Source organism: Rana temporaria, chromosome 9, assembly GCF_905171775.1.
Source record: "Rana temporaria chromosome 9, aRanTem1.1, whole genome shotgun sequence".
Classification (NCBI taxonomy): domain Eukaryota; kingdom Metazoa; phylum Chordata; class Amphibia; order Anura; family Ranidae; genus Rana; species Rana temporaria.
In genome coordinates this window covers 169,118,390-169,136,982 of record NC_053497.1, presented here as the reverse complement: position 1 = coordinate 169,136,982, position 18,593 = coordinate 169,118,390, and the positions used below count along the sequence as shown (strand labels likewise).

The window sequence follows — 18,593 nt, the reverse complement described above, 5'->3', positions numbered from 1 at the left end:
GCGGGGGGAGACAAGACCGGCATGGTATCTTTCTGTTTATTCATCTGCAGATCAAAGGGATGAACTTCAATCTGCAGATGAACTCATTTTAACGTAACGGGTCAAGTAAAAAATATATAAAAAATGATCAAATGTTCCTGTTAACCCCTTAATTTACTCTAATCAGCATTAATTAACTCCTTATTCTCATTCTTCATTTCATTATTATTTCCCTGCAGATTTTTTTTCTTTATAAACTATTATTAATTGTACTAAAAAAAAAAAGTATTGGTACACTACCCTCCCCCCACACCGACAATGCTGCTGTTTGCTGTGCCTCCTGTTCTCTTTCATCCAGATTGGGGGGAACTCCAATACAGGTGTGTTACAGGTCAGATCTCCAGGTGAAAACAGAGGGAAAAAAGCCAAAGAAAAGAAAACGAATGCAGCCGCCACATCTAATGATTGGTAAGCTGCAATATATTACATTTTGGGTTTTGAGTTTAATACCGCTTTAATCAAAGAGCTGGGGGGAGGGGTCAACACACCATCATAAATATGTTACCGATAGATCTACTTACATCTCCTAATAACAGACTCTCCCAGTTTTCGTTTACAAAGGACAGGATCTCGCGCTCAAAATCAAAATATTTCTTCTTACAACAAATACTGAGGTGATATAGGACGAGGTGTGAAACGTCCACCCTGAAAATCACACAGAAGAAAAGTTATATTGTTAGAAAAAATTACAGGATTTATTATACAGTGGAACCTCGGATTATGAGCATAATCCGTTCCAGGAGAATGCTTGTAATCCAAAGCACTCGCATATCAAAGAGAGTTTCCCCATAGAAGTCAATGAAAATGAAAATAATTTGTCCAGCATTGACTTCTATTGCATGCAATACCGCATGTGGCCAGAGGTGGGGGGCGCTGGGGAGCCTCGGAAAAACTCGGGGACAGCTCGGCTGAACTCAAAAACCCTCGGAAAGACTGGGGAACGGAAGAATTTCCGAGTGGCTCTGAACCGTTCCGAGTGTCACTGGCGCCCCCACACCTCTGGCCAAATGAGGTACTGCACACCCCATTGGCTTGAATCCCGCTAGTTTTGCGAAAACAACATTTGCAAACCAAGTCAGGATTTTTTGATTAAAGTTGCTCGTCTTTCAAAAACGCTTGTTAACCGCGTTACTCGTTAACCCAAGGTTCCACTGTATTATTATAGAACTACACAGGATTTATTATATTATTATAGGACTATACAGGATTGACTATATTATTATAGGACTATACAGGATTTATTATATTATTATAGGACTATACAGGATTTATTGTATTATTATAGGATATTAATATAGGACTATACAGGATTTATGATATTATTATAGGATATTATTATTGGACTGTACAGGATTTATTATATTATTATAGGACTATACAGGATTTATTGTATTATTATAGGATATTAATATAGGACTATACAGGATGTATTATATTATTATAGGACTATACAGGATTTATTATATTATTATAGGATATTATTATAGGACTATACAGGATTTATTATATTATTATAGGACTATACAGGATTTATTATATTATTATAGGATATTATTATAGGACTATACAGGATTTATTATATTATTATAGGACTATACAGAATTTACTATATTATTATAGGAGTATACAGGATTTATTATATTATTATAGGATATGATTATAGGACTATACAGGATTTACTATATTATTATAGGACTATACAGGATTTCTTATATTATAATAGGACTATACAGGATGTATTGTATTATTATAGGACTATACAGGATTTATTATATTATTATAGGACTATACAGGATTTCTTATATTATAATAGGACTATACAGGATGTATTGTATTATTATAGGACTATACAGGATTTATTATATTATTATAGGACTATACAGGATTTATTGTATTATTATAGGATATTATTATAGGACTATACAGGATTTATTGTATTATTATAGGACTATACAGGATTTATTGTATTATTATAGGACTATACAGGATTTATTGTATTATTATAGGACTATACAGGATTTATTATATTATTATAGGATATTATTATAGGACTATACAGGATTTATTATATTATTATAGGATATTATTATAGGACTGTACAGGATTTACTATATTATTATAGGACTATACAGGATTTATTATATTATTATAGGACTATACAGGATTTATTATATTATTATAGGACTATACAGGATTTATTGTATTATTATAGGACTATACAGGATTTATTATATTATTATAGGATATTATTATAGGACTATACAGGATTTACTGTATTATTATAGGACTATACAGGATTTATTATATTATTATAGGACTATACAGGATTTATTGTATTATTATAGGACTATACAGGATTTATTATATTATTATAGGATATTATTATAGGACTATACAGGATTGACTATATTATTATAGGACTATACAGGATTTATTGTATTATTATAGGACTATATAGGATTGACTATATTATTATAGGACTATACAGGATGTATTGTATTATTATAGGACTATACAGGATTTATTATATTATTATAGGACTATACAGGATTTATTATATTATTATAGGACTATACAGGATTTATTATATTATTATAGGACTATACAGGATTTATTATATTATTATAGGATATTATTATAGGACTATACAGGATTTGTAATGTTGATGTACTTTTTTTCAAATAAACTTTGGGAATAGACCACAAATGAATTGTGTTTTATATTCAGTATACAGTTAGTTAACCTCTTCCTACCACCATAACACATATATGCATCAGCATGTTAGGTGGGTCTTATTGTCCAGGTACTGCATATACAGTATGTATCTATAGGGGTCCAAGGTTGTGATCTGACAGCATGCTCGCTGCGCTTCCAGCACACTGATCGAGCTGTCCCTATGAACACAGACCCTCATGCCGCGTACACACCATCACTTTATGTGATGAAAAAAACGACATTTTTAAAAATGTCAATTTAAATGACCGTGTGTGGGGGAAAACGTCATTTTATGTCTTGTGAAAAACGACCAAAAAAAATTGAAGCATGCTTCAATTTTATGTGTCGTTTTTCAAAACGTCATTTTTTGTTTCACAGAAATTGACCGTGTGTAGCAAAAAACGAAGTTTAAAACAACGTTTTTACACCCGCGCATTCCCAGAAGCTACTTATGAAGCGAGCTTCAATGGAAAAACGTGGTGGAACGTAACCTCGCTTTGCTAGAACATTGTGAGAAAAACGATGTTGTGTAGGCAACGTCGTTTTTGAAAATTGAAGTTTCAAAAACGTTGTTTTTTACATCACGGAAAATGTCGTTTTTTTCCATCACTAATGCCGCGTACAGAGGGTCGTTTTTTGTGATGAAATAAAACGACGTTTTTGAAACTTCATTTTCAAAAACTACGTTGCCTACACACCATCGATTTTTCAAAATGCTCTAGCAAAGCGCGGTTACGTTCAGCACTCTTTTCCATTGAAGCTCGCTTCATAACTTGCTTCTGAGCATGCGCGGGTTTAAAAACGTTGTTTTAAACTTCGTTTTGCCCACACACTATGATTTTAATTTACACAAAAAACGACGTTTTGAAAAACTACACAAAAAATTCGAGCATGTTCGAATATTTTTTTGGTCGTTTTTCAGAAGACATAAAACAACGTTTTCCCCACACACGGTCATTTTAAATGACGTTTTTAAAAACGATGTTTTTTTTCATCACAAAAAACGACCGTCTGTACGCGGCAATAAAGTGATGGCATGACATTCAGAAATCTGCCTGACAAGAACATGGTGAAACATGCAGCTTATTCTTCCCAACAGAAAAAGGTAAGAATCCGCTACAAAGTTTGCTAAAATCCTTGCAACGTACTCTGATAATCCAAAAGAAATTTTTAACAAAGAAAATGGAGTAAAACTTTAAAAGCTGAAAAACAAAAAGCAAGGTCAATGTACTGGCTATACTGTTTGGTAGGGATGCCTGGATCACAAGACTGGCTGAGCAGAATTGCAAATGTATTTCAATTGTGTATTTAGTTGCTTTCTTGGAACTTTAAAGCAGAGTTCCAACCACAATTGGCATTTTTTAAACGTATGTCCTTTCATCCTGCGTTTTTATAATAGAAATCTGGTCACTTACTATTTTACAATCCGCATAGTTATTCAAAAAAGATAGTTTATAAAACTATGTCTACACCGTTGTCATTTTGCTTGTGGGCATTGTGAAGCCTACAAGCACTTAGGGCCAGATTCATATAGCAGATACGACGGCGTATCTGTTGTTCTATCTATGCGACGGATTCATAGAATCAGTTACGCATAGATATCCATAAAATCCGACAGGTGTAATTGTTTTACACTGTCGGATCTTAAGATGCAGTACCGCGGCCACCGCTGGGGGGAGTTTGCGTCGTAAACCAGCGTCGGGTATGCAAATTAGGATTTACGGCGATCCACGATGGTATTTCGCGTTCGCTACATCGCCGCTAGTCTAGTTTCCCATCGCAAAGTTAGTCTTTTTTTTTGGTGCCTTAACTTTACACAGCAATCGTATTGCTGTATAAAGTATGGCCGTCGTTCCCACGTCGAAATTTAAAAAATACCGTTGTTTGCGTAAGCCGTCCGAGAATACGGAATTACGCTACGCGCGTCGCCGCTCAAAAAAATGACGTCACTTCGCACAAAGCACGGCGGGAGTTCGGAAACGGAGCATGCGCCGTAGGTCTGGCGCGGGAGCGCGCCTAATTTAAATGGCACACGCCCATTTGAATTGGCCCGCCTTGCGCCGGAGGCCGCCGGCGTAGGTTTTCATCGCAAGTGCTTGGTGAATCAGGCACTTGCGATGAAAAATTGCGGCGGTGTAACGTAACTAGGATAAGTTACGCCGCCGCTCTTCTACGTGAATCTGGCCCTTACTTCCTGGAAGTCTTGGATGGGGAGTGATAATTGGACAGCGCACTGCATCCTGGGTAGAACTTGGTAGAACCATCTCCCGTCTTTTTTCGTTCTAAAGAATAACTTATAAAAAACGATCATTATGGTTAATAAGCAGGTAGTAGACCACTCACCATGCCAGGGGAAGTCTCCAGGCGTTTTCTGGACCCCGCGTACAGACTGAGCACTCAAAAATGTAAAACCTGACACAAAACAGAATTGTCATTTTACATTCAGCTTTTCAGACACAGTGCAACTATAAATAAGATAAAGGCCCAAAATGCCATCCCATACCACCCACCACCACCACCCCCCCACCAACACCCCCCACCCCCCGAACACATCAAAACAATATTTTCACAAAAAATAAACTAAAATCATTATTAGCGGACACAAAGATAACATAACTTACAAAATTCTTCTAAATGTAAAAGATAAAGATGTATTGAGCTATTAAAAGAAACTGGGCCAGATTCAGCAAAGAATTACGCCGGCGTATCCATAGATACGCCGCGTAAATTCAAAGCTGCGCCGGCGTATCTTCTTTCTGTATTCAGAAAGCAAGATACGCTGACATTAGCCTAAGATCCGACTGGCGTAAGTCTCTTACGCCGTCGTATCTTAAGGTGCATTCTCACGCTGGCGGCTAGGTGGCGCTTCCGCCGTTTTCGGCGTAGAGTATGCAAATTACCTAGATACGCCGATTCACAAACATACGTGCGCCCGGTGGTAGTTTTTTACGTCGTTTACGTAAGGCTTTTTCGGCGTAACGTTGCTCCTGCTTCTATGAGGCGCACGCAATGTTAAGTATGGACGTCGTTCCCGCTTCGATTTTTGAATTTTTTACGTAGTTTGCGTAAGTCATTCGCGAATAGGGCTGGACGTAATTTACGTTCACGTCAAAATCAATACGTCGTTGCGGCGTACTTGGGAGCAATGCACACTGGGATATGTACACGGACGGCGCATGCGCCCGTTCGTACAAAACGTCAATCACGTCAGGTCATCATAAATTTACATAAAACACGCCCCCCCTTCCACATTTGAATTACGCGCGCTTACGCCGGCCCCATTTACGCTACGCCGCCGCAACTTATGGAGCAAGTGCTTTGTGAATACTGCACTTGCTCCTGTAAGTTGCGGCGGCGTAGTGTAAATACGATACGCTGCGCCGCCGTAACTATGCGCGCCCCTACCTGAATCTAGCCCTCTGTGTGTAAATGAGGTCTTGGGGCTCATTCACATGGGTGCTGGGGCTTATGTTACTCTATGGCAGTGATTCTCAACCTTCTAGTGCCGTGACCCCTTAATAAAATTTCCAAAGTTGTGGGGACCCCTAACAGTAATATTTTCATAGCGTGGGTTGTCAGCACCCGGGGCAATACAAGTAATTTGCACCCCTAGCCCACGGACATTTGGCGCTCCCTGAGTCCCTTCCAGTTGTACAGTATTAAAACCCCTTATTGTACATTTTAGGATGTTTGTTCTCCTTTCTTTCCCCTTTATATCCCTCTATCCTAATTTCTTGTCCCCCACATCCCTCTCTCTAGCCATCTTTCTTTTTCTTTCTCTTATTCTTTCTCTCGCTTTTTCTTTTTTCTGCCCCCTCTTTTCCTCTCTCTTCCATTGTATTCCTTCTCTTACTCCTTGGTGGAGGGTGGGGGGAATGGAATGAGTGGCAGTGCTGGTGGGGGGTGGGATCAGTGGCAGTCTCTGCTCCGCACCCATGCTGTGAACTTAATGGGCGGCTGAGAAGAGGCTGAGTGGGCGGCCGTCGGCTCTAGGAACTGCCCAGCTGGGCGGCCACAGGCTCCAGGGCCAGCCCTGCTAGGCGGCCACGAAAAGGCTGGGAGAGCGGTGTGGGCTTCAGGAACAGCCGAGGATTCGGTGACCCCTGGCAAATTGTCATTCGACCCCCAGGTTGAGAACCACTGCTCTATGGGGATGCAGCAGTTTTATGAACACAGCCTCAGGCCTTAATTTGACAGGTGTGTGAATTCAGGTGTATGGCCCCCGAACATTGACAGTTTGCATTTGGGGCCACTCACCCGCATCTACACACCTATCAAAATAAGACCTGGTGTTCATACAGCTGCTGCATCCTCATAGAGTAACAGACGGATCCTGCCACACAATCCGTGTGATGGAGCCTTTTTTTTTTAATAATTTTTAAAAAAAATGAAAAAAACATTTTTTTACCATTAAAAAAAAAAAAAATTCAGCTTTTTAAAAATTATTTTGTTACAATTTTTACAAATAATTTTTTTACAATTTTTGATACAGCTGCTGCATCCTCACAGAGTAACATATGGCACATTTTGATTGTATGGGCCAGAGAATCCATGTGAATGACCCTCTTTTTAAAATGTCTCGTGATCAGAGGAGCAAGGGCAGCCACTCCTTGCACGCCGGGCTCGACTATCAGGTACGTGACACATGACAAGTAGCTCCAATGCCCCACCATCCCTGACACCAATAAACACCAACCTGTCTCCGTACAAAAGGGGTTTGCTCAGACACTGTGTACAAGACTCATGAAACCACTGAAGACAGCGACAGCACTGAAGCATCTTCATGTTCCATCTGTGGAAACAGAGATCTGTGTGTATATATGTACACATGAACAGGCATCTATGCATAACATATCCCGCTATTGTCCTTGCATTCATACTTACACTTACCGGGACCCACCCGTTCCACCTGCCCTCCCATCCCTTTGGCCGCCACCTCCCGTCCCTCTGTTACTTACGCCATACTTACTCTCCAGGCCCCCCGCAGTAGCAGTAACACTGCTGCTTATTGGTTAAATGAAGTGGGTCCCACTCTAAAGACTTCAACTGGTAGGGCAAAGACAGTTTCATGTGTAGCATTGAGCGGGCATAAGGGCCCTTTTTGAGAGCGCCACCTCTCTAAGATAAAGAAAGGAAAAAGGGTTAGTCCAACAGAGTGACCATAGGATACACATTATGGGAGAGAACAGATATACCTTGGTAGCCACAGCAAAGACACATTGTCTGCACATCCAGGAACTGCCGGGACTATCTGTATCACAGGGGACACTGGGGACATGGCATTCCTGGTGATAAGCTGTAAAACACAAAGCAAAGATCATTATATTCAATAAAGTCCAACGTAATGCCCACGGTACTTTCTTTAACCACTTAAGGACCGGACCAATATGCTGATAAATGACCCAAGGGGTTTTTACAATTCGGCACTGCGTCGCTTTAACAGACAATTGCGCGGTCGTGCAACGTGGCTCCCAAACAAAATTGGCGTCCTTTTTTCCCCACAAATAGAGCTTTCTTTTGGTGGTATTTGATCACCTTTGCAGTTTTTATTTTTTGCGCTATAAACAAAAATAGAGCGACAATTTTGAAAAAAATTCAATATTTTTTACTTTTTGCTATAATAAATATCCCCCAAAAACATATCTAAAATTTTTTTTTTCCTCAGTTTAGGACGATACGTATTCGTTTACCTATTTTTGGTAAAAAAAATCGCAATAAGCGTTTATCGATTGGTTAGCGCAAAATTTATAGCGTTTACAAAATAGGGGATAGTTTTATTGCATTTTTATTCATTTTTTTTTTTTTACTACTAATGGCGGCGATCAGCGATTTTTTTCGTGACTGCGACATTATGGCGGACAATTCGGACAATTTTGACACATTTTTGGGACCACTGTCATTTTCACAGCAAAAAAATGCATTTAAATTGCATTGTTTATTGTGAAAATGACAGTTGCAGTTTGGGAGTTAACCACAGGGGGCGCTGTAGGAGTTAGTGTTCACTTTGTGTGTGTTTACAACTTTAGGGGGGTGTGGCTGTAGGACTGATGTCATCGATCGAGTCTCCCTTATATAAGGGATCACTCGATCGATACAGCCGCCACAGTGAAGCACGGGGAAGCCGCGATGGAGCGGCTATAAACGAATAGCTGCGCCGTCGTCCCGGATCGCTCCCCGAGGGAACCCGACCGCCGCAAGTACCGGGGGGGGGGGGTCCCGATCGGACCCCCCACCCACGTCAAGCAGAGCACGTACAGGTACGTTGATGTGCCTGTCCGTGCCATTCTGCTGACGTATATCTACATGAGGAGGTCGGCAAGTGGTTAAGCTATGTTCCTCACTTGACAGCTAAAACCCTAAGGCCCCGTACACACGAGGAGACATGTCCGATGAAAACAGTCCGCGGACCGTTTTCATCGGACATGTCTCCTGGGAGCTTTTGGTCTGATGTGTGTACACACCATCAGACCAAAATCCCCGCGGACAGAGAACGCGGTGACGTAGAAGACACTGACGTTCTCAAACCCGGAAGTGCAATGCTTCCACGCAGGCGTCGAATCAATTCGACGCATGCGCGGGATTTCAGGACGCTGGTTTACACGTCATAACCAGCGGACATGTCCGATTAGGTGTACTAACCATCGGACATGTCCGACGGACATGTTTCCAGTGGACAAGTTTCTTAGCTTGCTAAGAAACTTTTGTCCGCTGGAAACCTGTCCGCTAGGCCGTACACACGGCCGGACATGTCCGTGGAAACTGGTCCGCGGACCAGTTTCAGCGGACATGTTCGACCGTGTGTACGTGGCCTAACTGTCAGACCGCTGTGACAGTGTGATGCCCTGCCACTGTGAAAATGGTGGGCTCGCATTAAGGGTTAAAGTGTTACTATACCCAGGACCCTGCACTGCTGACAAGGGAGCCAGGTGGCTCTGCATTTTCAGTTGTCAATTTATGTTGATGTGGAAGAACCCCAGTGTGGGCAACTGACGTTTATGTAAACTTTCCGTTTTGTTCAATAAACGTGGGCCGCCACCCTTTAAAATACAGTTTGGACTGACGCAACTCGTTGGAAAAGCACCTACCATATGAGTATAATCACCCCAATTCCACACCACCTCACTGACAGATGAAAGTCTCTATTATTGGGAACCAATTAGGATGGTTCCCAATCACATGATCGCCAAGACAGCCAAATCTTTTGACAACATACAGGCTGAAAATTGCATAACAGAATAGGATATTTATGCTTACAGTAAAATCAGTTTCTTGGGGGAGATTAGGAAACACAGGATTCTGTTATTCAAAGACAATTGGGTTATAATATCCCCTACATGTAGTTTTAGATGCTGGCTAACGGAAAAAAACATCAGCCAGCCAAGGCTGCCTGAAGGACCCCTGCACCCGAAGCTGGCATCAGAAGAGACCAGAACATCCACCTTGGGCCAGATCCACAAAGAGTTACGTCGGCGTATCTATTGATACGTAACTTCTAGGATGCGCCGGCGCATCCACAAAACAAGATACGCCTGAATGTGGGCTAGATCCGACTGACGTACGTCTTATGCCTAGTACACACGATAGGATTTATCCGCGGATACGGTCCTTCGGACCGTTTCCGCGGATAAATCCTCTGAGGATTTTGATCCGATGGAGTGTACACACCATCGGATCGAAATCCGCGCCGAATTCCCATCGCGATGACGTGTCGCGCCGTCGCCGTGATGACGCGGCGACGTGCGCGACGCTGTCATATAAGGAATTCCACGCATGCGTCGAATCATTACGACGCATGCGAGGGATGGGTTCGGACGGATCGATCCGGTGAGTCTGTACAGACCACCGGATCGATGCATGCTAAGAAATTTTTATCCGCTGGAAATCGGTCGGCCCGAAATATATCCGCGGATAAATATCCGCTGGATCGTACACACCAGCGGATCTATCCGCTGAAACCGATCCGCGGATCAATTTCAGCGGATCGATCCTCTCGTGTGTACGGGGCCTTAGTACGGCGTCGGATCTTAGGTGCATATTTACGCTGGCCGCTAGGTGGCGCTTCCGTTGATTTCCGCGTAGAGTATGCAAATTAGCTAAATACGCCGATTCTCAGAACGTACGTCCGCCCGGCGCATTTTTTTCCGTCGTTTATGTAAGGCTTTTTTCGGCGGGGTCTATGAGGCGTACGCAATGTTAAGTATGGACGTCGGGACAGCGTCGAATTTTCCGTCGTTTCCGTTGTTTGCGTAAAACGTTCGCGAATAGGGCTTTGCGTAAATTACGTTCACGTCAAAAGCATTGACTATTTGCGACGTGATTTCGAGCATGCGCACTGGGATACTCCCACGTACGGCACATGCGCCATTAAAAAAAAAAACGTCATTTACGTGGGGTCAAGATGAATTAACATAAAACCCGCCCACATCTTAGTCATTTGAATTGCGCGCCCTTACGCCGACACATTTACACTACGCCGCCGTAACTTACGGCGCAAAATCTTTCAGGATACGGAAACTACGCTCTAAGTTACGGAGGCGTAGTGTATCTGAGATACGTTACGCCTGCCTAAAGATAGGCAGATCTTTGTGGATCTGGCCCCTTGTGTTTTACAAGAATGTGAACAGAAGATCAGGTGGCAGGCTTGAAAATCTGGGAAACAGTTGCCCGATGCCAAAAAGCCCAGGGGGCACTCACAGACCTAGTAGAGTGAGCTTCAACAGGAAAGAGTGGAACCCAATCTTTAAGATAATAGGCTTGAACAAAGATCTGAGCCATCCAGAAATAATTAAGCATAAGCTGGTTCCCCACAGCACTTACATCATAGACTCTTTACCATGATTGTGTCCGACGGACTCACAAGCTTTGTTATTTTTACCTACAGGTATGCCTATAATATGGCATACCTGTAGGTAATATGAACATCTCCTAAACGTGCAACCGTGCACCCTGCATGCAGCCCAGCCGCGGACACGCTCTGAAGATCTGGCATACCGTGCTGGACCTTCAGAGCTTCTTGCCAGAACTGCGCACATGCGTGGAAGTGACATCATCGCGGCTCTGGCCACTCACAGCACCAGAGCCCGCAAACCCAAAAGAAAGGCCGGGGAACACGTCAGCCCTCTCAGCAGTGACCGGGCGCCGCTGGAAGGGCTTCATTCTAAGGTAAGTATTTCATAATGTGCTAGTATACTATTGTGTTTCCTACCTACCCCAAAAATAAGACCTACCCCGATTTTCCAGGAGGGCTGCAATATAAGCCCTACACCTAAAATAAGCCCTAGTTTAGGGTGGTTGTGGGCTGCTGGAGTCCTCTCTATTGCTGCTGGAATCCCCCTCTTCTCCCAACTTTTATCTGGGGATCTCGGGCCCCCCTCCCTCTGCAAAGTTCTGAGTGGGTACAAGAGCTCAGGCGGTTCACGGAAGCACAGAGTCGCACTCAGCTGATCCTCGCTGCTCTCCGCTTCTGCCAGCTGTCATCTAGGATCTCGGGCCCCCCTCCCTCTGCAAAGTTCGGAGCGGTTAAAGGAGCTCAGGCGGGTCACGGAAGCACAGAGTCGCGCTCAGCTGATCCCCGCTGCTCTCCTCTTCTGCCAGCTGTCATCGGGAATCTCAGGGTGGGTAAGAGAGCTCAGGCAGGTCATGGAAGAGCCGAGCCACGCTCAGCTGATCCCTGCTGCTCTCCTCTTCTGACAGCTGTCATCTGAGTTCTTGGGCCCCCCTCCCTCTGCAAAGTTCTGAGTGGGTAAGAGAGCTCAGGTGGGTCACGGAAATGCCGAGCCGCACTCAGCTGCTCTCCTCTTCTGCCAGCTGTCATCGGGGATCTCGGAGCGGGTAAGAGAGCTTAGGCGGGTCACGGAATAGCCGAGTCGCGCTCAGCTGATCCTCGCTGCTCTCCTCTTCTGCCAGCTGTCATCTTGGATCTCGGGCCCCCCTCCCTCTGCAAAGTTCGGAGCGGGTAAGAGAGCTCAGGCGGGTCACGGAAGCACAGAGTCGCGCTCAGCTGATCCCCGCTGCTCTCCTCTTCTGCCAGCTGTCATTGGGAATCTTGGAGTGGGTAAGAGAGCTCAGGCGAGTCATGGAAGAGCCGAGCCACGCTCAGCTGATCCCCACTGCTCTTCTCTTCTGCCAGCTGTGATTGGGAATCTCGTAGTGGGTAAGAGAGCTCAGGCGGGTCATGGAAGAGCCGAGCCACGCTCAGCTAATCCCCGCTGCTCTCCTCTTCTGCCAGCTGTCATCTGGGTTCTTGGACCCCCCTCCCTCTGCAAAGTTCTGAGTGGGTAAGAGAGCTCAGGTGGGTCACAGAAGCACCGAGACGCGCTCAGCTGATCCTCGCTGCTCTCCGCTTCTGCCAGCTGTCATCTAGGATCTCGGGCCCCCCTCCCTCTGCAAAGTTCGGAGCGGTTAAGAGAGCTCAGGCGGGTCACGGAAGCACAGAGTCGCGCTCAGCTGATCTCTGCTGCTCTCCTCTTTTGCCAGCTGTCATCGGGAATCTCGGAGTGGGTAAGAGAGCTCAGGCGGGTCATGGAAGAGCCGAGCCACGCTCAGCTGATCCCTGCTGCTCTCCTCTTCTGACAGCTGTCATCTGGGTTCTTGGGCCCCCCTCCCTCTGCAAAGTTCTGAGTGGGTAAGAGAGCTCAGGTGGGTCACGGAAATGCCGAGCCGCACTCAGCTGCTCTCCTCTTCTGCCAGCTGTCTTTGGGGATCTCGGAGCGGGTAAGAGAGCTAGGCTGGTCACGGAATAGCCGAGCTGCGCTCAGCTTATCCCCGCTGCTCTCCTCTTCTGCCAGCTGTTATTGGGGGATCTCAGGCCCCCTCCATCTGCAAAGCTCGGAGTGGGTAAGAAAGCTTAGGCGGGTCACGGAAGCGCTGAGCTGCGCTCAGCTGATCCCCGCTGCTCTCCTCCTCTGTCAGCTGTCATCAGGGGATCTCAGGCCCCCTCCCTCTGCCGTGCTTGCGCCAGGGAAGACTGATCAGATGTGTCACGGAAGCGCAGAGCGGTGCTGTGGGAAGGTATGTGACACGGTTGGATTGCAGAGACACATACCTTTTGCATTATATTCTGCTGTGGTGGGATTCTGGCAGTTTGCAAGCAATTTTACGATGTTCATCCTGGGGATTGAATTTCAAGCCCTACCCCGAAAACAAGGCCTACTGTGTTTTTGGTTGCAAAAATGAATATTAGACCCAGGCTTATTTTCGGGGGAAACACGGCAACACATTATGCCATTGTCTTGCAGGTTTTTGGGGGGGGTTTTTTCAGCGATTTACAACCACTTTACTGACGCTAATAAATTTGGTCTGATCATGAAATGAATGATTAGAGATTTATGAAATGCCTAACAGCAATCAAAGCTTATAACAGCTAATACAATGTACTGGAGACAAATGATGGTACTTTGTACTCACCGTGCTTGCACTTCCCACAATGCACGAGTTTATTGTCAGAGGTACACGACTGCGAGTTACACACGCAGCACAGCTGCTCCTTCCCCGGGACGGCGGCTATGGAATAAGAAGAGAGGATAATTCATGAATCCGCCATGCGTGGCTGCAGGAATTCCACCATGAATTATTAATTACGACAGTTACAGTCATCAAAGCGGAATATGAGATCTTACGAGGAAAGATGTCCTTCCACAGCACTGAGAACTGGGAGTTATCTTCAAAGCGGACCAGACACGTCTCTTGTGCACTATCCACCTGCAGTAAGTGAGGGACACAGAGAAGAGTTTATGAGATGTGAGTGAGAAGATAACACCCCCGAGGAGGAGAAGAGAATGCAGCTTAGCGAGCAAAGTGGTGACAGTATTCCCCAGTTCATCCGACAACCGTCATTCTACACTGCAGATTGGAATCTATTTGATTTGTGTAAAGAAGAGTCGCAGACATTCTACACTTTGATACATCAGTTCTAATAGTAGGGCGAACTCCAGGCAAACAGCTAAATACACAGATGAAATACATACAAGGGACTGATAAATCTGTCAACGAATATGTATTTTTCTCATATTCAGTTGTGAGATTTACACAGCATAGTCCTGTCTGGCAGGCAGTAGCAGCTGGTGTTTTTTTTTCTTTTGGGGTGGCTGTTTGCCGGCGAGCGGCAGCTTTTTTTCTTCCTTCTTCTGTGGATCGCGCCGGTGTGTTGTCATATTCTGCTCCCTATCGCAGAATGCTGCGGAAGTCACGTAGCGGCCAACTGCGCATGCGCAATGCGCTCCAACGGCAAATGCGATGCATTCCACAGGATTTATGGGCCATATCCTCAAAAGAGATACGACGGCGTATCTACTGACACGCCGTCGTATCCCTGTTTCTATCTTTGGAACTGATCCACAGAATCAGTTTCCAAGAGATAGACAGAAGATCCGACATGTGTAATTGAATTACACTGTCGGATCTTAAGGATGCAATTCTAGGCCGGCCGCTAGGTGGCGAGGCCATTGCGGCCGGCGTAGAATATGCAAATGAACACTTACGGCGATCCACGAACGCTCCGACGGGCCCGTCGCTCTAAATCTACGTCGTTTACGTCGAGTTACGCCGTGTAAAAATAGGGCTGAGTCCTATTTGACTAAGCCCTATTAAGTATGGCCGTCGTTCCCGCGTCGAAAATTCAAACTCTACGTCGTTTGCGTAAGACGTCCGTGAATGGCGCTGGACGCCATTTACGTTACCGTCTAAGCAAATGACGTCGGAGCGACGTCTGTTAGCGCAATGCACGTCGGGTAAGTTACTCGACGGAGCATGCGCAGTACGTCCGGCGCGGGAGCCTAATTTAAATGGGACTCGCCCCATTAGATTCGGCACGCCTTTTAAGTTACACCGCCGCAAATTTCAAGGTAAGTGCTTTGTGGATCGGGCACTAACTTGGACAATTTGCGGCAGTGTAACTTAAATGGGAAAAGTTAAGTTACGCCCGATATTTGTGGATCTGGCCCTATGACACTACCCTTCAGTGAACCCATGACAATTTGTCACAGAAGTGACGTATTACCATAGACGGAGCAGGGGGGAGAGAGAGAGAGACACATTCAGAGCGAGAGAGAAATAGAGATATAGAGATACTGAGATACATTCGGAGCGAGAGAGAGATGGTGTACATATATTTTATATAAGGGAAGTAATGCACATAAGGGAGGTAATCCCCTCCCTGAGCCCCGGTTCTCTCTCAGTATCTCTATATCTGTATCCCTCTCTCGCTCTGAATGTATCTCAGAGGGCCAGATTCTCTAAGAATCGGCGTTGGCGTAGTGTAAGCCATTTACACTACGCCGCCGCAACTTACAGGAGCAAGTGTCGTATTCCCCAAACACTTGCTCCGTAATTTGCGGCGGCGTAGTGTAAATGGCCCAGCGTATGGCCGCGTAATTCGAAGGGGGCGGCTTGCATTCAAATTAAGCGCGCCCCCGCGCCGATTGAATTGCGCATGCGCCGGACTGAAAAATAGCCCAGTGCGCATGCTCCAGCTCACAATGGAAAACGGCAATGACGCTGACGTAAAGTCGTATTCAAGAACGACTTAGGAAAACGACGTAACCGACGGAAAACGACGACGCGGACCCGACGCCATACTTAACATGGCATACGGCGGACTGGCGTAAGGTTACCCCTCATATAGCAGGGGTAACCTTACGCTTACGGAAACGACGAGTACGCGACGCAAATTCGTTCGGGAATCGGCGTATCAGGCTCATTTGCATAGTCAAATGAGACCTGAAGTAAACGCCACCTAGTGGCCGGCGTTGCATTACATCTAAGACCTGACGGTGTAAGTGACTTACACCTGTCGGATCTTGGCCGTATCTATGTGAAAATGATTCTAGGAATCACTCGCATAGATACCCGGGCTCAGAAACAGAGATACGACGGTGTTTTCTGAGATACACCGTCGTAACTCTTCTGAGAATCTGGCCCAGTATCTCTATTTCTCTCTCGCTCTGAATGTGTCTCTCTCTATCTCCCCCCCGCTCCGTCTATGGTAATACGTCACTTCCGTGACAAATTGTGATGGGTTCACTGAAGGGTAGTGTCGTAAATCCTGTGGAACGCATCGCACTTGCAGTTGGAATGCATTGCGCATTCGCAGTTGTCCGCCACGTGACTTCCGCAGCATTCTACGATAGGCAGCAGAATGTGACACTGCACTGGCTTCCGCCGTGTATCTCCCTCCTCCTCCTCCTAGGCATCCAATAGGATCGCCTGTCCTTTCAGCCAATCAGGATATGGGTATCAGACCGGCTCTTCCTGATAGGCGGAGAGGTGATTCAGTGTTAGAAAAGCGAATATGCATTTGTTTTTCTAACGCACCTGGGTGGACTCCAAGCGCAATGCTCTGCGACCGGAGACCATCCTATTTGGAAGCCCCGCAGCTGTAAATCATGCACCCGACATCCTGAAAGGGGTCAGGCACATGGATAGGGGGTAGCAGCGGAGATGGAAAGGAGAGGTTGGCCCTTAACCACTTAAGGACCGCCTAACGCTTAGGCCGCGTACACACGGTCGTTTCAAACCGATGAGAATGGTCCGACGGGCCATTTCCATCGGTTCCCCGCTGAAGTGGTCTGATGTGCGTAAACACCATCGTTCCAAAAACCGATCGGGTCAGAACGCGGTGACGTAAAACACACAACGTGCTGAATAAAACGAAGTTCAAGGCTTCCAAGCATGCGTCGACTTGCTTCTGAGCATGCGCGGGTTTTGAACCGATGCTTTCTGTACTAACCATCGGTTTGGACCGATCGGGCAGCGGTCCATCGGTTCTGTTTTGAAGCATGTTTTAAAATTTTGGACCGAAGGAAAACAGACCGATGGGCTATACACACGGTCGGTTTGGACTGATGAAACTGAACCTCGGTCCATTCTCATCGGTTTTGTCCGACCGTGTGTACGCGGCCTTATATATGTCAGCAGAACGTTTGCGACCCGCTCCGTGACTATGCCCGCGGGACCCGTGGACCCGATCGCCGCCGGTGTCCCGCGATCGGTCACAGGAGCTGAAGAACGGGGAGAGATAAGTGTAAACAAACCTTCCCCCGTTCTTCTCTGTGGCTCGTCACTGTTCCCTGTTATAGGGAACGACGATCAGTGATGTCATACGTCCAGCCCCGCCCCCTACAGTAAGAATCACTCCCTTAGGGCACACTTAACCCTTGAGCGCCCCCTAGTGGTTAACCCCTTCACTGCCAGTGTAATTTTCACAGTAATCAGTGCATTTTTATAGCACTTATCGCTGTGAAAATGACAATGGTCCCAAAAATGTGTCAAAAGTGTCAGATGTGTCCGCCATAATGTCAAAGTCCCAAAAAAAATCACTGATCGCCGCCATTAGTAGTAAAAAAAAAACTATTAAGAAAAATGCCATAAAACTATCCCCTATTTTGTAAACGCTTCCAATTTTGAGCAAACCAATCGATAAACGCTTATTGCGATTTTTTTTTTAACCAAAAATTGGTAGAAGAATACGTATCGGCCAAAACTGAGGAAAACATTTTTTTTTATATATTTTTGGGGGATATTTATTATAGCAAAAAGTAAAAAATATTGGTTTTTTTTTCAAAATTGTCGCTCTATTTTTGTTTATAGCGCAAAAAATAAAAACCGCAGAGGTGATCAAATACCACCAAAAGAAAGCTCTATTTGTGGGGAAAAAGGACGTCAATTTTGTTTGGGAGCCACGTTGCACGACCGCGCAATTGTCAGTTAAAGTGACGCAGTGCCGAATCGCAAAACCTGGCCTGGGCGTTTAGCTGCATTTTGGTCCGGGGCTTAAGTGGTTAATAAAAAAATAAAAAAACAAGCATTTACAATCACTTTAATGATGTATTCATTACAGAGCT

At 45.2% G+C, this 18,593-nt stretch overlaps 1 protein-coding gene across 1 annotated transcript in view; it reads right to left on the bottom strand.

Annotated features, from left to right (window-relative positions):
- PHF1 (PHD finger protein 1) overlaps window positions 1–18,593 on the bottom strand; it is a 95,713-nt gene that overhangs the window by 25,570 nt on the left and 51,550 nt on the right. The window contains exons 3-9 of the mRNA XM_040324975.1: window positions 14,373–14,454; window positions 14,161–14,256; window positions 7,950–8,050; window positions 7,724–7,872; window positions 7,451–7,546; window positions 5,098–5,166; window positions 561–684 (exon numbers count right to left, since the gene is read on the bottom strand). Coding sequence (XP_040180909.1) covers window positions 561–684; window positions 5,098–5,166; window positions 7,451–7,546; window positions 7,724–7,872; window positions 7,950–8,050; window positions 14,161–14,256; window positions 14,373–14,454 — 717 coding nt within the window. The remainder of the gene's footprint in view (window positions 1–560; window positions 685–5,097; window positions 5,167–7,450; window positions 7,547–7,723; window positions 7,873–7,949; window positions 8,051–14,160; window positions 14,257–14,372; window positions 14,455–18,593) is intronic.